Source organism: Phalacrocorax carbo, chromosome 1, assembly GCF_963921805.1.
Source record: "Phalacrocorax carbo chromosome 1, bPhaCar2.1, whole genome shotgun sequence".
Taxonomy (NCBI): domain Eukaryota; kingdom Metazoa; phylum Chordata; class Aves; order Suliformes; family Phalacrocoracidae; genus Phalacrocorax; species Phalacrocorax carbo.
The window spans coordinates 194400295-194425097 of NC_087513.1; the positions used below are offsets into that span (position 1 = coordinate 194400295).

Here is a 24803-nt window from a genome sequence, read left to right on the forward strand (position 1 = left end):
TCTGCAGAATGAATAATCTTTCCCTTCCTCCCTTTCCATTCCTTTTGTACTGCAGAAAGTTCACGTACCCTGAGAGAGTGCACCATGAAGATTGTCACCTAGCACCTCCCACCACCAAGCTCTGAGCACAGAGCTTCAGATCCTCCTCAGTTTTGTTCAAGTGTTACCTTTGCAACCCCATCAGCACTTCCTCTATAAGTAGCCAGGATGCCTACATGCAGCCTGACTGTGAGACACGACCAGTCTGTGCCAGGTGTACTGCCTGTCCTTTACTCACCTGGGTGATCACAGCATGAATGTCCAGGATAGCAGAGAACACAGGGGCTAATACCATTCTGGGCCTCCACAGATCAAAATGAACTAGGACAGGCTGACCAGCTGCTTAATAGAAAAAGCAATGAATGCTTAAGGTGCAACAAATTATTTTTAAGTACAGAATTTCTTAATTCTAGCAAAAAGAAGGTAAAACCCAGAACAACTGTTTGGTTGGGTTTTCGCCTGTTATTTGTAGCTGGTATTCTTGGGTACATCGGACCGGTATGAGATTAGGTTTTCTTTTTGCTGAACAATTTTAGGAGCCATAATGTCAGACCACTGCTCCCCTTATTTACACAACCACACCTATTAATATGCACAGGAGATGAACCAGGGCTCTATGGCAGTGACAGGCAGAAGCGGACTGCAACACGACAGGTATAGCTGTTTGTCTCACGTGGAGCAGCTGTTGAAGAAACACTGCAGTGAAACATTGTTCGAAGGCTTGCTCTGAATGCTTACCCCAAGACGTGCTCCAGCCTTCCCCAGCCTTTCCAGTGGGCAAGCATTAATGAGCGTGGTGTGGTGGTAACTGATATTATGCAACTTCTTTACTGTTTAGGCCTTTGTCTGCGTATTCACTGAAGGACTTTTCTACTGTTCTGCCTTTGTTCTGGAAAAGAAAATTTTAATTAACAAAACTTTTCATTTATGAACGTGTTTTTTATCAGCCTTTTTTTCAGGATTCTCCCAAATAGGTGTGTTTCTTTACTGTTAAATGTCAAATATCTAACACCGGCTCCCGCAGGGTGGGGGGGGGGGGGGGGCGGGACGGTGGGCGGGGCGGGCGGGCCGTACCGAAGGTGTAAAGCGGCGGCGGGGAGCGCGGGGGCTGCTGTGGCCCGCCTCGCCTGCCCGCCTGAGCCCGCCGGCGCCGGGCTGCCCCTCGGCGGGGCGCGGGTGAGTGCGGGGCGCGGGGCTGCCCGACGGCGGGCCGGGCCGAGCGGAGCCGTGCGGTGCGGGCTGGGCCGGGGCGGGCGGCGGCAGCCCCAGCCCCACGCGGAGCGTCCATTTTGCATGATGCAACCGGGGCGGCGCGGAGGTCTCCCGGGGCCGGGCCGTCTCCCCTCCCGCCAAAACAGCCGCCCCACCATTTTCTTTCCGTGGCTTCCTTGCGCGCGCCGTCTCTCCCGGACCGTTGCTGACAGCCATCCATCGCTCGCCTCACCCTGCCTCGCCCTCTCCCCGCGCTGGCGGGGCCGCGTCCCAGCTCTCTGCTGAGGGAGGGATCCCCCGAAACGCCGGGGCCGCCCTCCCCGCGCGAAAGGCCTCTGCTTGGCGCGGGGGTCGGACCTGCCGCTGTCGGCTCCCGGGGCGTGCGCCCCTGCGCCAGCCGAGGTGGGCATCGCCGCCTCCAGCCGCGCTTTCCCGCTTCCAGAACGAGCACCAAGCCAGGGCAGAGTTGGGAAGCTCAAAGTGCTTGCACGTTTCCCAGCTAACCCGTTTTCTTGCTTATATTCGCTTTGCAACACGAGCGGCAGCGTAGGGAGCGTGCTTTGCCGGGAGGTGAAGGCCCAGGTGTCAAGAAGGAACCCGGGGCTGTTTCCCTGATGGCCTTTCCAGGTCCAGGATAGCTCCTGAGTGACTGCTGTGCTGTGCTTTGCTCTCCCTTTGAAACAGCAAAATAGGCTGAGAATTTATGGAAAATGCAGGTATCGCTCGGAGCACTTGTGTCAGGCCCATACCCTGCAAGCTGCCGCTGTCTGCTGCTCCTGAACCTGCTCTTGTGATGAGGACAGGGGCTTGTTTCCATTTTGTTTGTCAGCATTTTACAGGCAGCTGGCCTGACTAACAGATGGCTTTCTTCTTTTTTGCATATGTATGTGTGAATGTTTGTTGCAGACAGGGCAGAGCAGGGGGAGGGAAGAAACACTACAAAAATCTCAAGAGGAATTTTATATATAGCCTCAGCTGGACAGAAAGGTTGGGACTATGTACAGAAATGCTAGTTGTGTTGTCAGCTGCCAGAAGCCTTATTTTTGAAGCAGGATGTCATTGCTGTTGTAGGTGCTGTACGGATTCGGCACAGAAAGGCAGCTCTAAAGAATTCACAGCCCACAAATCCGGGCAGAAGAGCTGAGGTGATCACAGTGCTGCAGCTTTGAGTTAACTGTCTCTTAGCTGAGTGGTTTTGCCACCTACCTGCATGTGGTCATTTACAACGATTAAGTCTGCACTTGAGCAGCAACCTCATGGTGATGTCCAACAGCAGGTGAACCAGTGGACACCCTGCCTCCCTCTGCCCACTTCTGTGGGCTCCACTAAGCCATGGGACAAGTGGGGAGGACATGGGCACACATGTAGGTTCTGTGTGGGGTCCTCCATGGTAGAACAGCTCTGTTCTGCTTCTTGAAGCTAGTTACTCAGTGGCACTCATCTGCCTTTGCTGTCTCCAAGTCAGAGACAAACACAATAAATGCTTGGAGAGAAGAGGCAGAAACGTACCTTTCTGATCAGGTACTCTGTGGACTTCTGTTGCCTTCAGCAGTCAGCCTTTTAGACAGAATTTCCATATAATGCACAGGCTTCAGAGCTGTAAATGCTGACCCTGGCAAAAAGAAGGAGCAAGCTTGTTGATTACCACAACCCTCAAATGTTACTTTACTTTCAAGTACTTTAAGTATCTTGCATTTTGAGTGATCTGAAGGGGACAGACCTTGACCATGCTCCGCAGCATGCACGCTTTAGTCAGTCACATTGGCTTCAGGATAAACCCATTTCCTGAGCAGGAGAATGACTGGATGTTTAGTCCCAGATTTATGCCAGTTTGTTGGGACGTGTAAAGTTTTGAGCCTCACTGCTCATAGGCTTGCACTTATCAGTGAGGAGAGGCGTTCAGAAGGCACTCGTTTTGGGTGGGCTGTAACGGAAACCTGAGGCCAGCTAGGCTTCTAATTCAAGCAATTCATTTGTGAGTGTGGGTGAGACGTGCGATTGCACATATGCAATATGCTCTTGACTCCACACGGAAAGAGAAGGGTTTGCTATACAGAAGGAATTAGCTTAGACAAAAGAGGGAACCTGTAACTCTCTAACCAGTTATGAGAGTAACCAGCTCAGAGTTGTATTTTTGTTGACACCTTTGTTACTCCCTCTGTGGTTTTTTTTGTTTTCTTTCTCCTTTTTCCTGTGTAGTCCACTGCCAGATTTCAGGTGGGGTTCATCCCCGTATGGTGGTGTGCCTGAGCCTTTGGTTGTGTGACAACCTGAGTGAGGGTTGATATGTGCCAGTCAAGCTGGTGCTGAGCACAGTTGACGGTCTGGTGTGTGCAAGAGGGAGGGCAAAAAGGTGAGGTGGTTGTTGTTCAGTCTCAGATGGGAAAGAAGACAGTAAGAAATATGGTTCAGGTGAAGGAAGGAAGGAATCTCATTTCATTTACTGCCTCTACTAGCTTTTGTTTACCCTTGACCTATCAAGTTCTTTGACCCTGATCCACCATGACAGGTTAGTGAGACTTCAGTGGCCTTTCAGAAATGTCATTTCCAGTTGTATCCCAGCTTTCAGAGAGTAGAAAACAAAGTGGTGACTTTAATTCTCTTTTCTTGGCCTGTATCTGCGATGCCAAAAGTTCAGCCACATGTGGTGTGGGGCAGGAGGAAGAGAGGCTGATTTACTTTGCCTGCGGATGTGCCTGGTGGATGCTGGTTCGATCCTGGTGAGGTTTATTGACCCACCGTAGTGCCAAAGGGCAGATGGGGATGTGGCAGAGCCTCTTCGCCTCTCCTGAAGGATGTAAGGAGGTAAGAAGTCCCACTGACTTAACAAAGTGTGTGTAGAAACCAATGGAATTGACCAGCAGAACCAGGAGGCTGGATGGTGTGGAGAACTAGTCCAGCAGTTCTGAGCAGAGCTGGTTGGGGTCAACTCCAGTCAGTACTGACCCAGAGTTAGTAACCCAGGGTGGATCTGCTCTGCTGTCTACCTCAGTGTGTTTGGCAGTATCCTGGGGTTTTTTCCATTACCTGCTATATCCTCAATCTTCATTATCCTAGGGCCAAAATCCTTGCAAGTCTGTCATGCATTGAAGGTAGCAGTCATCTGGCCAAATGTAGTCATCTACATCCAAGGTAGTCAGCCCTGCTTCCCTAGTTATGGTCAGCCAAGGGAGGGCTGGACGTTCCTGCGGAGTGATTCATCTCAGCCCAGCGCGCTAAAGCAGATGAGTTGTGACCTGAAAGCTGCTTTCCACTGACTATAAAAGGAGGCACTAGGGGATTAGCTCGGGTGTAAAAGCCTACACTATAAATCTCTAAGTGTTTATCTCAATGAACTTGTGAGGTTCTCTGATTTCTCAGTGGCTTTGGGAAGAGCTGTGGCTGTTCGCACTACGGGTAGGTTTGTTCTGGTATTTGAGTACTTCCTCCTTAGTGCCGTTGTTGCGATGTCACTGGCTGCTTAAACCTATAAAGACAAAAAAAAAACAAAGGAAAGAAAAAAGCATAGCTGAATCTGTTGGTCAAACAAAACATGGGGCCATCACTGGCCCTGTGCTATGCCCACCGGTTGCAGCATTCCTGACAACTGCCTGTGGTTCGTGGGCAGTTTGGGGGTGTCAGCGATCAGGAGCTGGGCCTCCCACCTTCCCGCTGCGGTCTGTAGAGATGTCAGGACCCAGCTTGCCCTGGCAGTGCTGGCCAGAGCTACCTTCCCTCGATGGTGGGTGAGCAGCTGCTGCCCTTGCCAAGGTCCCTGACTTGCTGGAGACCACCAAGGTGGTGGGTCATAAATCCTGTGAATGGTATCTGGTACAGAAGTGCCTTATTTCAGAGTTTCCAGAATGAAATATTGTAAGACTTTTGGTCCCAGGTACATTTTTCAGGTTCTGGTTTTTTTTTTTTTGACTCAAAAACAGTTCAGAGAAAAACGGTGCCTCTATGAAATAAAGTTGTGTGTTCTGGAGTTGCAGCAACTGCTATAGGAAAAAAAATGTGCTACTAGCTTCTTTGAGCAGGATCCCTCTTTATGTTTTTCTGTTAATCTAACCTGTTCCTCTGTGCCTACTATGCTGTGTCTTGACACCTTTTCTGAGAAATCCGTGTGTTGCTATATTTACTAAATATATTACCATCTACTTAATGGTGGTATTTGGCATCATGTTTTTGTACACCTCTTTCTTCTGCCTTTTTCAGAGATGAGGCATAGCTCTTGGGTTCCCTTTCACCAGACTTCTAGACAAATATCCTAGCTGTCTTTTCTGAGCTGTACAGATTTTGCAATTCACTCTTGCCTCATCATTTTTTTGCATCCTTGTCATTTGTTTGTATCTTTCCTTGTAGAAGGAGAGAAAAAAGTACAAGCTATAAAGCATTACAAAATCAGAGCACTGGTAATGCTAGTAGTAGTTCATTTGGGAACGCTGATGTTGGAGGCTTATTTGGGTGTATATGTGGCAGGAGCAAACTGACTGCAAGAAATTACTGTGATTTGGTAAATGGACTGTTTCCTTAAGCTGAAGAAGAGCTTGCCTTCATCAGGTGAAAGATTCTTAAATAAGCTAGTTGAAAAAACTGCATTGTTGAGTTTTTAGAGCTATGTTATTTTGTTCAAGTGACTCTCTTTATAAAGCGTTTTCATCTAGCAAGGTAAATAATGTGATGTATCTTTAGAAAATATTCCAGAGGGGATTAGTTGGCTCAGGTAACCAGAATATGGTCTTTCATCCTTAGGTTGCTGATTAAACTCCACTCGGCGTTGCATACTACCTGACAGCTCTTTGACCCAAGTAAGAGAATTCCCAAGCAAAGAATGCTGTGCTATTTACCTTTTTCCCTCCAAAAAGTTCACAGAACAGGGTGACCTGTAGCATGTGTTGTGAAGATTTTGTTCTTTGTCTCACTTTGCAGTGACAGTCTATACATCAGCCTGGCTTGTGTGCTTACAGCTTCCGAAAGCTGAGAGCAGGCCATTGAGAAAAATACAGCAAAATCAACCCCTTTTCTTTTATGCTTTACCTAGAGCAGCAACAGAAGTTTCTTGCAAGTTATTTGCAATAGGAATCATGTAGCTATTAAGAGATATTGATGCTGAATGTATAATCTAATGGTTACCGTAGGGGAAAAAAGTAATGTAATTGAGGACCTAACCTGTCCACGACTGCTTTAGCAACCCACTGAAAAAAGGCACGTGGATTCTGTATAAAAAGGAAGTGATCAAAACAGGTATTTAGGTGCCTTCCAACCGCTACGTGAACTTGGCTGATACAATTTTGAAACGCGAAGGTGCCGACCCGTACCATTATATATCCGCCCGTGCTGACCAGAGGTGCATTATGCAGGACCTTTCTGGCTGTGCAGTCTGCCTGAAGAAAGGAGCAAAATGTTCTGGCACCCTGAGTGAGAAGAAAGGGCAACATGCAGAAGTCAGTAGCTGAACGATGGATTAGGGTGGACGTGCCACATCTTGGAGGAGAAAAACAATAGGTGTGTGTTGAGATTTTGGAAATGAACTTCTGTGACATTAGAGTGGCAGTTTGGCGTCTAGCATCTTTTCAGTTCAGGAAAGGTACCAACACAAGCAATAGAGTGAAAAGCATAACAGTTAAGCAACTGGAGAAGAGCAGAAGCAAAATGTTTATGCTTAGCTCTGAAGGCACTAGGATCAGGGCTTGGACAGCCCTGAAATACAAAGCTTTGTCCTGAAAACAGTCCTTATTTCTGAGGAATGCAAGTGTAAGGAGGAGTCATTGTTCTTATGAGGGAAGTGGACTTCTGAGTTGCTAAAGCCCCAAAGACCATTCAGAGACTTTCACATCTTTCTGTCCACAGAAAGACAGGTCAAAATTCATCGAGGTGTTTTTGTTTCTGCTGGCCCTAGATTTGGTCTGTTTTCTGTCCTGAGGCATCATCTGGTGGAGTTTTCCTAGATGTCTGCTAGAGCCCTGCAGTAGCTGGGGAAGGCAGGTGTCTCTGGAGGGTCATTCCTCCCATCTCTTCTCCAAAGGGATAAATTTATACCTGGAGGTGCCTGTCTTTGCCTGTTGGTTACAGAGGCGGGTGAGATGATACCCTAAGCCCAAATGTCTGCTTTGGAGTTGGCTAAAGCTAGCCAAGAGGAATCCTACCCCTCATCGGGGTTGGCAGGTGAAGAAATACAAAGATGTTCCCCAAGGAAACTTGTGTAAGTGATGAAGCCACACTGTTGTGCTTTGACTGTTCCAGATAAACCATCACAGATGTTAGAGTACTTTTGAACCTTCTTTTTCCTTCGAAGGAAATATCTGGAGAGCAGAACAGCATGGTGCAAGGCACCATCAAAAGCACAACAGCAGCTCTTTGCTTTTCATGCTGCTGTTCAGACCCTTTGTGGAAAATGCTAATTACCATTTGTTGCAGTTGTTTTGCTTCAAAACCACCAATATTCTTTCTTCCGAGTCCCAGTAGAGTGGAGCTAAGCAGAATATTTACAGCCAGTAGTTTGTTTCCTACCTGCTGTCACTTAAAGAGCCTTGCAGCAGAAGAGCTTATTATACTTCAAAGTTTCTTGTTCTAGATAAGTGTCATGGGGAGAGATGGTACTGTACATACTCAAAAAAGTAGGAATGTATAATGCAACACCTCTCAGACTGTCATATTTGGGCCTCTCTGTGTAGCCCCCCAGCCCTGTAAATATAGAGTGACTTCCTTTGATGCCAGAATGATGATGTGGAAAAACATAATAAGGTTTTTTGTAAAAGGTATTAGCAGACTGGATTGATATTAGTCAGTTTTTCTCCTAATAAAAAGTGCATCCTTACACCAAACACTGTACTTTTACTGATAGGGACACAATTATTTTTAAGGATGGATGTATAACTTCCCTTGACAGGACTATATGCTGGGTGGCTTCACTTATCTCTGCCACTGGGTACCCCGTGCAGGTTTTGGGGCAGGCCAGGCTTCTGCACGAGGGGCAGGGAGGTGTAGGTGGCAATTCCAGTAAAATCAGAAATCAGAGTAAGATTTTTGCCTACAATTTGGACAACTACTAAGCTGATGGGGTTGAATAACTTGTATATGGCAAATCTTTTTTTTTGCTCATGGGAATTATCTTTTCCCCAAGTTGACTTGTGCTTCTGAGGGAATTGGAACAAGCTCCCTTCATGGAGACATGTGGGTTGTGAGAGCTGGCTTTCTGCCACACAGATGGCAAAATAAGCTGTAAGGCTGACTACAAGGTTGTGCCTCTCCTTGTGCAAAACGGGGCTGAGTCCGCACTGTATTTTGCAGTGGGCCTTGTGGCTGGGCTTCAGCCAAACCTACCAACCTTTTGCATTTCTTAGGTGCTGGTATCTCTGCATCATCCCCACCCTTGCCTCTCCCCCAGCTTCACGTGAGGGCTGTGCCTTTCTCTGCATAACTTAGTGATGGTTATGAGCTTTCTGCCCAAATCCCTCTCTGGGCTGGTCAGTGAGGAGCCCCCGCATTGAGTGGGTGCAGGGTCCCTCCGTGTGGCATCATAGTCAGCAGTGGGACGTGAAACATGTGGCTTGCTGTCTGGCTCCCGGTTCATCTGGTGGGTTTCATCTTTGCTTTTTTGGGGGAGAAAACTTCAAGTCTTGATTCAGTCCTAGGCAGGAGTGGGAAGCCTTTTGTCATACCTTGAGAAAGGGTCTGAGGTAAATATGAAACAGGCTGTGCTTGGGCATGTCTTTTCCCCAGCCCTTCCCTATTGGCAGCCATGCAGCCTTGAACATTTGGGTTAGATGGAGGCAAAACTCCTCTTAGACAACAGCTGTCCTGTTGGGGAGCAGGGGAGAGCTTAGTGGTGAGCCTGTGGCTTAAAAAAGAGTGTTTACCCAAAGCAAACAAACTCCACACCTACCTCGCTGTGAGATGTAATTCTGCTTCAGTATTGTAACTCCTTTCTGGTAAGATTTATTTAGGTAGAATACATCAAAACTGGGTGCTGATATCTCTGTGTGAAAACAGGAGCGGTTGGTTACCCTGTCATCAGACTGGTCAAACATCACACCTCTATTATTTACCATATTCTCTACTTATTTTAGGCTTAAACGCCTGAAATGGATTTACAACAAAATGCCTTTGAAAACTACATCCGTCAGCACCTAGGAGCTGCAAAGTCTGTATACTGATGGCTTGTGGGATGATTTGCAAAACACTCAGACTGAATTCCCCCCCCCTCAGTCAGACCCATAATCCCATTTCATGTGCCTTTTCTTTTTTAACTTAATTATTAACTGGGGGCTCCTGTCCTGTTGAATAGGGGGTTTTACTGGCTCAGGCAGTGTACAGGACTGAAGAGCTCCAGAGCTGTACAGGATTGGGTCAAACACTGAAACAAAAGCAGGCGACTTGCTGGCAAGTGCGTGGGCAAAGTTGCCATGGAAACTGCTTGTAGTGTCTGCAGAAAAGACCAAACTCTGCATTACTACTATTCCTAAACACTAGTCTGTTTTTAGCTGCCTTCTCCACTCCTGATGGCTGGGAATATTGTGGAGGGCAGATACTGGGGAAGGGGAGGAACGTAGGAGGATGATGCAATGTGAGCAGCTTGTTGCAAGCGTGAAGGTGGCACAGGTAATGGCAGTGGCCGGGCTGGGAAATTCAGCATGGGCAGTTGTGGCTGCGATGGTTTGATCTCAGGCGAGAAGTGTGTGCCCACCGCCCTGCCATGGTGAGGGACGGCTGAAGAAGTGCTTCCTCAGTGGCTGGGAGGTGAGTGTGGTGTCCATCATCTCTGGGTGTGCTGGCTGCATGGCTGGAGGGGGGTTACCCCATGCCTCAAATGTGGAGTGGCAGGTGGCTTTTATCACCTTCCCTCTCTTTCCTTTTCACACAGCCTCATGCTTTACCTCCTCTGCTCCACCTCTTTGCACTGTCCTCAGCTCCTGTTTAGCTGTGGGTGTCTGTCTAGACTACCCTGATGTGGACACATCCTGTGATCCTGGCAGCTGGGCTCTGCGGCTGCCCTGCCCAGCGCAGTTCCCATCCCAAAACAACAGTCGCTGGTCAGGCATGTGTCATGGACTGGCAGGGAGTGGACTATTAACTGTCAGGGATTTGGGCCATGGCTGTATCCCAGTTACGCTGGAAGTGTGGCTGCATCATCAGCACTCGGCTTCCCCCTCTGCCTTGGTTTGGGCTGCACGGACTGCCTCAGGGCTTCTTCCTATGTAGCCAGGGCATCGGCAGCCCCTCTTGAGTCGTGCACTGTTGGCTCCTTTGGCACTGAGTGGCCCTGGTTAGTGAGGTATGTCTGGTGAAAGGGCAATACTGGTTTGAGTGGATGGTAGCATTCAGTCGCTGCTTTTAACCCAGTGTGTGTCAGGACACTGTCTCTCAAGGGAAGGTCTTCCTGAAGAGCTCTCCAGTGGGAATTACTTGTCTGCTAGGTACATGTCAAGAGCCACCCCTGAAACTGCAGACACACAGCATCTTCTTGGCTGCAGGAGAATACGAGGCTGCACACACCAGCCGAGGGGTGTGTGGAGTGCTTGTTTGTGCCTGCAAAGCTGCAGTGTGGGAGTACTGGGTGTAAAAGCAAATATTTTAACTCCTTTCACATTAGATTTCTCATTGGTATGGTGTAAATCATATTTACAGAAAGCTTTAGTATTAAGTTGTAGTTATGCAAGTGCCCTCAGAAGGTTGTAATATATTTTTGAATTCAGCTGGCTTGCTTAATGAGAAATTACTTTGGTTTCTTCAGAAAAGGGAAGTTTTTCTTATTCCACTATGTTGTCACTATCCAACAGCTACGGCACCGTGCAGGGCTGGCAGGTCTGACTCAGAGGTCTGTGTGGGCCAGGCCCTTGAGAATGACCTCCAAATCAGTGGAAAAACTCCTGGATTAATGAAAATATATTCTTATTACTTTCTTTAGGTTGCATAAACCTTAAGGAGTGATGTAGCATAATTTGAAGTTTCACGGACTCATAGAATAGGATGGTTTGAGTTGGAATGGGTCTTTCAATATCATAGTCCAACCCCCTTGCAATGGGCAGGGACATCTTTTACTATGTAAGGTTGCACAAAGCCCCACCCAGCCTGACCTTGAACACTTTATTTGCAGATGCAGTTACCTGAGGATAATGAATACTTTCTCAGAAGCCTAGAATCATCTTGGTGTAAGGTATGAGGGGCCCCATGACTCTGCCATGTACGATTTCTGGTCCCCTTCCTCCCTGAATGAGTCTGTGTCAAGCACGGGCTGAGCTCTCCTTTGTGTGAGCAATTACTCCAAAATTTGTTACAGAGCATTTCTTCTAAAGAAGCTCGTCAAACACGTCCACCTCTTACACGGAAACACTGCCGCTGCTCTTCCAGTAAAGGGTTCCTTTGCATCAAGTCAGTACTTGTTACGGGAAAGCAGGAAGTTTTTAACTGGGACAGTAGCATGGTGATAAGCCACACACTGGTGCTGGGAATGTGCCTTTTTGAGAAACACCTCACCTGCAGAGACGCTGGTCCACAGGGGTGGCCAAATCCTGGTCTGTGGTCCAGCGTGTTGCCCAGGCAGCCCTTCCTGCCGCAGGCAAGATGCCCATGGGCCGCTGGGCAGGGGTGACCGGGGTCTGCTTCCACTGTGTGGCACTGTCTCTAGCTGGAGCTGCCACCACTCACCACGAGATACCTGCTAGCCTCCACCCTCTCCTTCCTGTTCAGGGCGTAGCAAAATCCACGGAGTTATACCCACTTTGATCAGCCCCTTGCCCCCACTTGAAAATCCCCACCTGTCTGTATGTGCCCTTACTCCTGGTAAAATGACAGTGTTCAGGGAAGTCTTCTCCTTCCTTCTGTTGGTCTGTCTTATTGGATGTGTCCCGCAGCTGTGCAGGATGCTGTTTGTTGTTCTGCATGAAGGTTGGGGCCCATAATTTCTCATTCGTTTGTTTCTCCACTACTGTTTTAATAACAAACCAACTTTTCTCTCTAACTTGCTTCCTTATTTCCTAAGGGACATTTCCCGTCTTCTTCCAAGGACTGTTGCCCAGGGGCTGTGACTGGAGCATGCTGAATGGCATGGCCAGGCACTTCAGCTAAGCAAAGCTTTGTCTTCATTTTATCTGGGTTAAAGACAGAAGCCCACTTGTTTAATGTTGTTTCCCAAAGCATAAATTTTTTTTCTGCTCGATACTGAGGCTGAATCCCTGGCAGATTATGGGCAATGTGTCTCTTCAAGTAGATCCCTGGCAATCTGTCTCAGGCTTTCATTTGGCAAGTCTAATTATCAGTAGAGGTCCCCTTGGGTTTTATGATAAATTGAGGGAGTTAAATCAAGCAGTTTTTTTGCAAAGTGTAATTTGAAGCCATGCTGAGGACTAGAGCTGGTGGGAGACTTTTCAATTAAATGTTTTTTTCAACAGAAAATAGTGATTCATGTAATGAGGGAGGTGTGATGCTCTTTGGCCAGGCAGGAAGACATCTCCTAAACTTTTTGATCCCTGAGGAGCTGTGGATGATAAATGCAGCGCTGCCCTCCTCCTCCAAGAAGCTGGGTGCTGTTTTGAGCTGCCAGAGGGTCCTTACCAGCTGAAGCGCAGGGTATGGGCTAAAAGGCTGGAGAGCACCAAAGGTGCCTTTCAGGAGACAGCTCTCCTCAGGTGGGAATCCCTTTCCTCTGCCCTGGCTGCAGTGGCTTGCCACCTGCTTGCTTGTAGACGCAGCATTGAGTTTCAGTGATGCAGTTTTGCAGCATAGTTCCCCAGGTGGTTATTCTGGTACAGCTGCAGGGGTGATACATGGTAGCCTGGGAAGAGGAATATACCTGGTTTCGTGGTTAACCCTGCCAAAACAAATATGTTGTCTGGCTGCACCTGAGTCTGCTCTGAGGCAAGATGCACTATATCCAGTTTGTATCTAAGAGGCGTTTTCTCTAACCTGTTCTTGCAATGCTTTGGTAGTAGAGACTCTCATCTTGTATCCTGTCCCAGCCTTTGATTGTGTCCGCAGTTGGAAAGCGATCATAACTGCAAATGAAGGCTAATACAGTGTGTGTTTCTGCAGTAGCCAAGGAGGGGAATTAATGTCTCTCCACACTTTCACCTGTTGAATGGCTTACCATGTGCCACCTTTGTTCATCACAGCTGAAGTTTTGTGGAGAAGAGTGGGCATCACTGAACTTCCATTGTGGGGAATTTGAAGCTTGAATTCTGGGGGGCTGAAGCATTCCCCTGGGGACTTTAAGAGCAGGAACCTCCATCCTTTGTTTTGGTCCAAAAGCACTACTCATTTCAAAATGGGTTTCATGTATCATCACAAATAACCCACACAAAGTTTTCTGCAGTTATTGAGAAAAATCATTGAAGTTTGCCTGCTTTGAAATTTTTGGGAAGTTGGGGCTTCTTGTCTGGACTTGGGAAAAAGGATGGTCTTTGCTATCTCAGAAGTTGTCCTGGGATGGGAGAGGAATTTCTGACCTTGGTACGGCCAGTAGCTGTGACAGTTTGGAAAGCAGGTGGGTGAGCTGCAGCACCTTGCCGTTCTTCTGAGGCAATACTGGAGCACCAACACCATCTTCATGTCCAGCAGGGCTAGGTGTTCTCCTTTCAGAAACTGATTGCTGGTAAGTGGGTGGCATAGGGATTAGAGAGAGCACATCACTGCTCCTTTTCTGATGGAAGAAATTCTCCAGGGCTATGACATGCCTGCAGACATGGATGGCTGAGGAAAGGGCTCCCAAAAGGGTTTATTACCTGTGTGTTGATCAAGAAGTTGGCATCATCACTACATGCTTGTTCAGGGAGCTGATCCATGTTTAAACTAAAAATAGAGGGCCAAACACATTCCACAGTGTTTGCCAAGAGTACCAACATGGCATAAGCACAAGCTCTTTGTTCTGCAGATTAGTAGCAGTGATGCTACAGCTGTATGGGGGACATGTTTGTTGAAGACCAAAAGGATGCTGAGGAAAAATAAGACTGTCCACAGGACATCACTTTGCTGTGAGAGAAGGGTACTGATGGCAGGAGAGGTTTCTGTGCATTTCAAAATGGATATAAGAGTATGTGGGACAACGTTGAGCAGGGATTTCTGCTCGTGCTCCCTCCTTCCCCAATAAAATTCTGGGGTGTTTATTGGCTGTGGAGCAGGGTCAGGCTTGGGTTTTCTTCTTTCCTTAGTAGAAAATGCCGCCTTCTGCGTAATCGGCTTTAATTTTATGCTCTTCTGCAAATTGGAGAAGAAAATTATCAGGAGCAGCAAGGCCCTGAAATAGAAAAGGAGTGGTTTTAAAGAAGCTGAAACAAATTGTTTAGGAAGTGATAGTACTGCTTATGTAAAATGGTGCCCTGTCAGCTTATTTTTACACATGGTGTTTTATGTTTAGCTGGACAGATGTTTGTTATGGTTTACTTTTTGCTGTTACCAGATGCAAGATTGTTTGGTTTCTTATGGAGTTGTTTTGAAAAATGTCCCTTTTTAAAATGTTGTTAATAGGGAAGGAAATCTATCAACCTGATATAATAGGTATGTTAACCATTAGATAAGAGGAGGAAGAATATCGCATTTTATTTGAAAATACAATACAATCAAGGCACAAGAATTTGGACAGGGAACAAAAGTAACAAACAAAATGCAGTGTAAATAAAAGACAAGGACCAGTAGCAGTGGGTGGAATTTCACCCCTATTGAAGTTGGTGGGAGCTCTGCCATCGACTTCAGTGGGACAGGATTTAACCTGAGGATGTGGCCCCTGCCCCAGGATCTGCCCTGGTAGGTTATCTAGGTGTGTCATTGCTTCCTGCTGCTCTCAAAGCCCTTGGCTCCTGCTGAAAGCTGAAGGTGTCCAGAGCCTTGGGATGAAACCATTTCCTACCCAAGGTCTGAGTGTCTGGAGCCTGCAGCTCAGTGTTTCTCATCAGAGAAACCGGAGCTAAAATGGGTGAGAGCTAGGCGTGTGCAGAACAAAGCTAATCTACATTCGTTAAGATCAAGTTTCCTCAACTTGAAGGTGGTTGTGTACCATCTGGTAACATTTCTGAAATAATTTATATTGTTTTATGTGTTTAGGACTGCATTATGCCGCAGGAGTACTGACCGTACATTCAAAAAAGGGCTCATCGTTTCAAGTATGGTTGGGAGTGGGAGTGAGAGGAACCAGCCCAGAACACATTTCCTCACTTCAAAGGCAAGAATGGCTGTTTCAGAAAGCAAGATCACAGCCAGATCCAACTTCTAAGGAGGGAAGAATCCTAATCTCCACCAAAATCACCCTTTGATACAATTGCAATGATAACAAATGGTATCAAAGGAAAGGTTTTGGGCAGAGGTGTGATGGAATCCGTACTGCATCCTGCTAAACGAGAAGATTGTTCTCCTGAAAAAAATCCCACTTGCCTTTATTGGAGGTCTCTTTGCCAAGCTACTGTGAATATAATTGAAAGGTTGATTTGGTACCTGCTGTTTCAAAAGCAATAAAAACATGTAAGAGGTGCTTAGGATGGTGATCAGTCATCTGTGAGATGGAAGACAGCACTGTGTGTGAGCAATGCAGAACACAGCCGCAGCGCGGGTACCATGCCCTGCACCCAGGTCCCTGTATGTTGTCTGCAGACTGTAGGAGGTACTTCAGTCACAGGAGAGACAATCAGATGTTCTGATGCTTCTGGGGCAGGATGAAGTCAAAATCTTGATCTTGAGATCAACCAGAAGAGCACTGCCTGTTGGCATTAAGCCAATTGCAGGATGTTGCCCTTAATTTCTAGGTCTGTCATAATTAAATAGTCCTCCTTCTAAAAAAGCTATCTATAAAGAGCAGCTCTGCTTTATTCTTGATAGCCATAGTACAGTTGTGAACCCCTGTAGGTATGCCTGAAGGAGCTTCAAACTGAAACCATTTTGAAATATGTGTATTGTGGGATATTCTTGAGTTATAAGCTTGAAATAATTCACCAAACTATTTATTTTTTTAATGGGTAAATCCTACATTCCCCTGCTGCCAAAAACTTCGCCAAGCTGGTGCACTGATCCTCCATCCCTGCAGCGAGGGGCTCTTTTCCCCTGGGGGTGTTGCCCCTCCCCAGCCCCATTCTTGCCCAAGAAGTGATTTGTCATGATGTGTGTGGCAGGAGGGGGCATGGGGTACCAGATCTCCTTAATTTTCAATGCAGAGATAAAACTCCTGTTGGTTTGGGAACACTGAGTCGTGTCCATTTTGCAAGACACCAGGTTTAGTTAAGTTTAAGTTAAATGGCTAGGTAGGAAATAAAAGGTCCACTGTTGTTGTTAGGCAGTACATTATTGAAGCAGAGGCCTTGAGCCAAATCCTGGAAGAGACTTGGTATCTCCAGCTCCTTGGGTGTCAGTGGTAGTCGAAGGAGGAGGGAGAGCAGCTCTCACCTGTGGGGAACCTTGGTCCACCTTGGAGGCATGTCTTAGGCAAAGATAATATCAGATTGCACAGCCTGACCTCTGCCTTTTGCTTTTGTTCATCACAGAACACATCCTCCTTGGAGCTTTGTGCAAGGTGTGGGGGCAGTAGGTTACTTACACACTGCAAGCAAGCCTATCATTAGTGCCACCTAACTCTTAGGGTTAGCACTGTTCCTGTTGTGTGGGTATTGTAGAAACTCATGTGCACTCACCCATCAACACATCTCACACCTTTTCCTTCTGCACATTACATGGTCCAACCTTGCAAGATAACTTCCTCCCTCACCTTGATTTTTTGTGTAAGAATATTTCAGTGCCATGTAGGATGAAACCCTATATGCTCAGCAAGGTTGATGTCAATTCAGAGGTGCAAACCCCGAGGAACACAAAACAATGCATAAGTCACTAGGGTTTGGGGAGGCCTGGACTTGTAACCTCACCCAGGGTGAAATGTCTCAGGAAGATCTCCTCCAAGCTTCTCTGGTATTCCCCTGTGGTTGGTCCAGCTCAGCCTCAGCAGTCCATCCGGGCTTGCCCAGGGCCTCTGTGCAAAGGGCAGGCAAGCCCTGCCCAGCTGCACTGCATCTTTGCAGACCTCTCTGGCTAATTGCTTAACTTCTTGCTGAGCTGGGGCATCTTTCCACCTCCTTTCCATTTTCTGTCTTTATTAATAGCCTCAGCTGGGACTCTCCTGTATTATTCTGTGTTTTGTCTCACTCCTCTGTTCAGGCCATTGAATGTCTAAACCTTGCCTTAAACATTGACTTAACAAGAATTAAACTGTTTTCTCCAGTCCTTTGGCATTTCTTGATGTTTCTGTGCTGCAGAATAAACCTATGTTTGTCCTGAAACCCACAGTTTGGTCTGACTCCAACTGGTCTTGACTTTCAGCCTAGCTTTGGAAAATGAATCCATTAACCCATCTCCTGCGGGTATCTTGCTCATAGTAGGCTGCAGATTATGGCAGGGATTTTTTTGTTTTGTTTTGGAGGACTTTTTTGTATCTTCTGTAGCATTTGTTTGGTTTTTTTTCTTGGTGCACAGCACTGGGTCCTTCCCCATTTTCTGGAGCTCCAGACTGCATATCAACCAGCACCACCACCACTGCTGGGTAGGATGGATGAGTTAGCCCCATCGCTGTGGTGTTCATAGGATGCAGGTATCAATAAGATCTCTGCATTGCTCTGGTGGGAGTTAAGCAAAGCCTAGGACTTGTGTTGTCCTAGAAAGCAATGAAATTTGTAGGGGATGCTGCAGTGCAGCACTCTTATTGTCATCTTACCCCAGTTCAAAATTCAGTACTGCCCTGTCACTGATTTTGGGGAGGTAGGCTGCTGTCCCCCTGACAGCAATCCTGGCTGACATGGATTTTGGAAAGGTTCAAGTGGGAAGGAGATGGCATGAGCCGATTGACATATGAATACACTTAGGTAAACAAACAGATCTGTCTTCCTTCTGAAGGGAGAAAGTAGTTTTCCCTCTCTGTATGTTGGGAATTGCCATAGTTCACCAGATTAGAATTTTGTATGATTGGCCTGAAATCTACCTTACTCCGTTAGTCTGAATCTGTCTCCCTCAGAAGTGTGTTTGAGAGCTGTTGGTGGAGGATACAATTCCTGACACGGTGGGACCTCTGAATCCTCAGCCTTGCTCCTGCAGTTGTAATTACTTTCTCTAAGTAGGGGAGTTAGTGTAAGGCCAAGAGAAAGGGAGTTAAGCCAGGGCTTATGACTGGGGTCTTGGAAAAATTAAGAGGATTTTTGATTTTGTAGTTGATGCTGTGGTGACAAAATTGAAGCATTGGATTTAATAGCTGAGTCAGTTAATTAAGTTTCTTAGCATGTATCTTCCCACCTTTTACACTGGGTTTTAGCTGGAGCTGATGAAGTACCAATCTCACTTGACCATCCTGTAAATTGCATTTAGCAATATTTTTGACTACCCATTATTGTCAGCATACTATTGATGTTAGTGTGCGATGTATACTGCTGTTCCAGTAATGGTAAACAAGGTACTATTCATTGGAAAGGCAATGCTGGAGTGAGGCATTAAATATAAATAAAAGAGCCTTTTTTCCTTTTCCATAATTAATGAAGAAACATTTGAAAGCCCTGCTGCCAAAGCCTGGCTTAATGGTGCACTGTGGGTATCAGGCTAGGGCTTCTTGAAGCTACGGGGTGCAGTCTGAGATGGAAGATGCCCTTCATCCCCATAGGCTGTGTCCAGGCAGCCTGTAGATTTGCAGAGCAAAGCAGTTGCTGCTGAGAATCTGGTGTCCGCACAACACATCTTACAGGGGAGGTTATCTTGGTGTAGCTGTTCTTGTGGGCTGAGCACCCATCAGGTATTGGAGTACATTACATATGCCCCAGCAGTGTTCGCAGGTTTAGGTTCATCCCAGTAGTATCGGGATTGTGCACTCCATGAGCTCCTTGCTTTGTGAACCAAAGTGTGGTAAATGGAGACAACTGGGACATTCACTTTTAGAGTACTTTTATGCTCAGAACAGGAATGCTAATGAGCATTATTAAATAGTTGAATGCAGGTCTTACAGTAGTGATTTTGGTGCCTGGAACCAAATCCATTTGTAGAAGTACAGTAGGTTGTTGTCAGTGCTAGCTCTGGCTTAGGTTGTCTGTAGACTTTGGTTGGAGTGTGGGTCTATGGGGACGTTCAAAGCTTCTTGGTGTTTGTCACCAGTGTTGGACTTCCTCCACTGGAGGCCCTTTCAAAGTGAAGAACATGCCTTGTTACAGGTCCCCCCGCACTTCTTTATTTTAGTACATGTTTTTCTGTGCATATGAATTGGAAGTAATCCAGCAGGTTGTAGGCAAGCATCCTAGCTGCGGAGAGCATCGTATTATCCAACTGCCAAATTCTGAATGAGGATGATGGTGCGGGGATGAAGGTGGGATGGCAGAGTGTGGGCTGAGGAAAATGGCTACAGCCAGTCAGAGCAACACTCAGAAGAGGAGGGTCAGGGATGGGTAATCAGAAAGAACCAGGGCATGAAAGTGGTGGTGAACCAGCAAAGCGAAACCTCTGTCAAGGTAAGAGTTGTTGCCCATTGGCTGGAGAAGACCGAAGAGATAAGTGAGAGACTGACAGATTCACCTGACAGTTTTATTTGATAAGAGGCCCAGGGAAGGTGGTGGACTATTGTATTTTTTACTTTTAAGGTTAAAGGGAAGAATGATAGCTTTCCTTTATCTTGACTTAAGTAAAGCTTTTGATGGGGTGCCACATAGAAAGTTATTTAAGAAGGTAAGGACTGGTAAGAAACTGGCACAGTGCAAAAAGGATGTTTTAGTGAGAAGTCAGGGACTGGGAGAGGAAGGCAGACACTGGTAGAGGAGATACCCACTGGAGTTCTTAGTGGTTGCTGTTGGGATGCTCTTCTTGCTGCTGCTGTTGGTTCCTCTTGATGCAACAAGTAGACGGGTGCTAATGGGATATACTGCTGCTCAGAGGGTGGTTCAGAAGTGAGCAGTTGCAGACAGGGCAACTGCTGGGGGCTGGGGACTGCCTGTATCTTTAGGGCTTAGATCACTTACTTTTGTAAAATGAAGGCTGAAAGGTTATGACTGGTGTCTAAAGGTACACTGGGGTAACTGCGCGAGCGGGGAAGGGCCATTCTTGGCACAAGAGCACATGAGTAAACACTGTCTATTAAAGCATTTTGGCTGGGGAGCAGAGGAGTGTTGGTCGAGCTTTCCAACAGTGGAGATAAGGCACCTAGAAATTTTTAAGGGAAGGCCTGACGTTATACCATGGTTGCCTGTGACAGCTGGGGCTAGACTTGGCAGTGTAAAAAGCAAGAAATTCCTTCTAATACTGAGCTCATGGATTCTGGTAATGCTGTGAGGAGGAGCTCTCTAGCTGCTTTCTAAAGGCAAGGACAATTTTGAAGTAACATACTTAATTTTTCTCAGAAAGAGTAAGACACAAATTCCATACCCGGGCTGTGTCCAAGGACATAAATCTTGAAGGGGCAGACTCCATAACAGCACTAGTTCCACAGCTGTCCTTGAGGAGATGAAGCTGACCCCGCTGCTGGCTGTGACGGTTTGACTGATTGTAGCTTTTAATGAGTGCTGTTACTGTCTGTGTTATGTGGACGCCTATGTGGATGGTCAAATTTGTAGCCTTGATGAGTTGCATAGCAAAATCTTCCCATGGTGTAGCACTGCCAGATGCATGTCTCTCATGGGAGGAGAAACTCCAGAAGGATTTCCTAAGGGATCCCTCCACAGAGAGGAGTTTGCTTTACCCTGCTGCTAATCCGATCATAAAGTCCCAGGCAGGGGAGCTGCACCTGAGCTGCTCACATGCTGAAGCCACTGCAAACTGCTATTTGGCCATGCCAGCAGGTCCATACACAGGAATAGTGCAGGTGCTGAAATGGGACCATGGCTGGAAACCCTGCCCCACAGTTTCATTAAACACCCCTGTCCTGCAGTGCTTCTGTCCTGGATGGGACACAGATGTTCAGGCAGCCCCACTGTGCTCTCACTTCAGTCGTTGCAAATGCAATATAGCTTGAGCCTTTGTCTCAGCACAACCAAGTTAAGTAAAACTCAATTCTGCGTGTCCTTTTTCCTAAATTATATCTGTTTCAGCCTGCACAGTTGTAGGCAACAGCAGCCTGTGCTGCTGCCTGTGGCTGGAGCTGGAGCTTAGAGAGGGGAAATGTTCCAGCAGGTCTGTTCGACTGCAAACGGTGACACTGACTGCAGTCATGTTGTGTTCTAGGGGGAATAGCATGTGTGGTGCCTTATTCTGGGATGTAATGCTCACTTAGTTCACCCCGAGACTTAAAAAATATATATAAGTATGTCTCTCTATATATGTCTTTTTTTTTTTTTTTTTAATTCCCAGCCCAGGAAAGCTGCTCTGACTTCTGAAAGGACGGGCTCTGTGGTTTTGGCTTGACCACTTGTCTGTGGACTGGGTGGTTGCAGAGCGGGGTAGGAACTGGAGTGGAGTGCCCCGTCTCTCCTGGGATTACGCAGGCTTTGCAGCATGAGTAAGAGCAGGAAGCAGAAAATGCTTTGGTTTTGTCTGTTTTAATTTCCTGTGCTAAGCCTAGGTAAAATGCTGAAGGAGACATATTGCCACGTGAAAAAGTGGGCAGGGGGAAGGCTCATTTGTTGAAATGTAGTGGGGCTGTAGCAGTATACCTGTGCAGTGATGCTGTTTTGAGGGGTAACCTGGTCCAGGTAATGACGGCAGCATCTTTCTTGCAGGCCCAAACACGAAGATGGAGTGTAAAAAAATTATCAATTTTGGAAACCAGCTTGTTCGCCGGAAAAATGTGGACTGCACTCTAGAAGACAGTCGGCTCTCGCGATGCCTCAACACGTTTGACTTAGTGGCTCTGGGTGTAGGCAGCACTTTGGGTGCTGGTGTCTACGTACTGGCTGGAGCTGTGGCACGGGAAAATGCAGGACCTGCCATTGTTATCTCCTTCTTGATTGCTGCCTTGGCCTCAGTGCTGGCCGGACTCTGCTACGGAGAATTTGGTGCTCGAGTCCCTAAGACGGGATCTGCTTACCTCTACAGCTACGTGACTGTAGGCGAGCTGTGGGCCTTCATCACAGGGTGGAATTTAATCCTCTCCTATGTTATTGGTAAGTATGGTGGGTGCGCTGCAAGACCCTGGCTTTAGTCCAGGATGGCAGCCTAGTTTGTAAGATCAGCCTTGTTTGGGCAGCTGCATTACTGTTACAAAATAGGCACTACACTCTTGCACTCACTGAGGATTTCAGGACTCATCTGCGGAGTGCATTGTTGGTGGCTCCTGTCAGTCGGCGAGGTGAGTGGTGTGCTGTGGGCTGAGGGTTTGTCTTGAAGCTGGATTGTTGCTGCTGCAGCTTCCTCTGAATCTCCACGTCATCCCTTTGGCATCCCCTGGCTTGCTGCACACTTGCTAGGGAGCAAAATCATGTTCCCTCTGCTGAGAAAGAAGCCGCTGATGGAAGGATGCTTTTACACAGCAGCATCTCTACTCCTGGCTGATGAAGGATTAATTCCTGGTCCCTTTGAGACCTGTTTAAAGTATGTGGAGATCACAGTTTTGTCTCGTGAATGGCTGCAGGATTAAGTTTAGGGTGATCTGCAGGTTCACAGTCTCTGAAACATCCAGACCAAATCCCTTCTAAGCCCTTGACTCCCGCTTGGAGAGGCCTTGGACCAAGCTCAGAGCATGCAGTGTACAGCTCAGCTGATGTATTAAAACTAAGCCATACTTTGCTAATTAAGGATTCGTGTCTTTCAAGCACATTCTGGGCATGCTGGTTGTCATCATGCCTGTAATTAAGGCTGCAACCAACTTGCCAATTGAGAGTCAAGACTTAGTAGTTAAAATTAAAACTGATGTTATGCTGAATTATTAAAGGAAGTTTGGAGTTTTTAAAAATGCATTTTATGGGATGTGTGTTACCTTGGAGATTAGTTCCTGTGGTGCTGGGCAGGGCAAGATCATATCAAGAACGATATAGTTATGTAGCAGCTGCTTGTCTGAGATTGTTCTGGCTCTGCTCTGCGTGCTACCTGAAAACCTTTTTCCTCCTCCTCCTATTTTTTTTTCCCTTTTTTTTTTTTTCAATAAGAAATGAGAGGATGAAAAGCCAGAGTCAATTAAACTCATCTCCTTAGGAAATCTGAGTCCTGCCGTTCTTTTATGAATTAGGTTCACTGCAAGGAAGGGATAAAAATAGTTTTTTTAAAAAGTAAGCATATAATTTCCTCAAGATTTCTAAAATGGACTCTGTTTAGGCTACACATAGAAAAGTTGAACAGACTTCTTGGTGACTTATCTTCTGTTCCAGAAAGGTAATGACAAATCGACTCCTCCATGGTCCTCGCCTAGTTAGTTATGTAGCCCTTCCCACCATGATACTTGACCACCAAAATGACTAACATAGCTGTGGATGCTGTCCCAAAACCTGATTCTGCAAATGCGTGATGAAAAGATTAACATACTGAACATTACACTCCCAGGATCTGGGCTGAGGCTGATATGATATTTCTGAGGTTTTTGTTTGTTTTTTTTTTTTTTGTCCTCTCATAATGGCTTTTGAGCTGCTGCCTCTATTTTTATTTCAGAGCTGGCTGCTCAGTATATTATCACAAGGCAGAAAATTCACTAAAAAATAAGTAGATATTAATCATCAATGTCTTCAAACACAACATAGTTACTTTTAATTCAGTCCTGTGATAAAAATGCATGTTTGCAACTGGCTTCCTCATAATTTGGGAGGAAGGGCAGCTAAGCAGGAAAAACAACCGGGGGAGGGTGTGAGTAGGCTATAGCAGGTGTCTCTTCTTTATCTTACCCAGCCTTTCTTCCCATGCTAATTGCTCCCCTTGTGAGCAAGGACAACTCCCATCAGCTTTGGGGGTGTAGAGGAGAAAGATACGTTGGCAGGCATAGTCTGCAGTTCAGAGATGGGGGTTGAGAGGGGCGGAAAGCCAATTTTTTTTTTTCTCAGTCATGCTGCAGAAAATTGCCAAGCAGTGCCACCGAAACCAGGTAGGGTGGTGGGAGCTTGCATCTGTAAAACGCTCGGCCAACTTGGTGTTTTCACACTGAGGTTCTCAGACATCTGTTCAGAAAGTATTGTGGGGTAGAAAAAGAAATCCTGGGGTCCTGGGATGGGTGGCCAGTAGTTTGTAATTAATTGAAGTGACTTGGCTTGGGGGAAGACTGGTGTGGGGTCGTGGAGGTGGGTGATGAGCAAAAATGGGTGTGCAACTGATCAGTCATGGTCTAGACAGAAGGAAGAAGGTGTCCAGGACTAGGATCTGGTGTGAATTTTCTTCTGGGTGGTGTGGGTTTGGGGGAACCATGACAGATTGTGGGAAGCATTTCAGGAACTGGAAGCTGGTGGGAGCTGGTAATATGAGGAGTAACAGCACCTCTGACAAGTAGCTGCTGCTAGGGTTTCCTGGGGCATGTGGTGACCTCCTCATCTCTGCCTGTTCCTGCAGTGAGCCCTGCACCTGAGCTCAGCAGCTCTCCTGGGAGCCATGTGCTGTAGGCAGGAACCAGCTCAATCTGGCACGTTTATGCTGACCCAGAACTAGTAAATCCTCCTGGATACAAGCCAAATGTCTTTGTACCATGCTCTGTAGCAACACTAAGATATTATCCAGGTGTCTGTAATGTTGGAATA

The 24803-nt window shown here is 46.7% G+C and overlaps 1 protein-coding gene across 10 annotated transcripts in view; it reads left to right on the plus strand.

Annotated features, from left to right (window-relative positions):
- The first annotated feature begins 1090 nt into the window (after positions 1–1090).
- The window catches only part of SLC7A1 (solute carrier family 7 member 1), a 42852-nt gene continuing 19139 nt past the window's right edge, over positions 1091–24803 (plus strand). Inside the window, exons 1-5 of one of the 10 annotated variants that reach the window (XM_064441073.1) lie at positions 1091–1215; positions 11327–11386; positions 17671–17785; positions 21505–21652; positions 21873–22256. In XM_064441073.1, the coding sequence (XP_064297143.1) occupies positions 21649–21652; positions 21873–22256 (388 nt within the window). In that variant the 5' untranslated portion in view covers positions 1091–1215; positions 11327–11386; positions 17671–17785; positions 21505–21648. Of the gene's footprint in view, positions 1216–9818; positions 9970–11326; positions 11387–17670; positions 17786–21504; positions 21653–21872; positions 22257–24803 lie in introns of those variants that run through there. The other 9 variants (XM_064441076.1, XM_064441081.1, XM_064441074.1 and 6 more) reach the window with 9 other exon arrangements.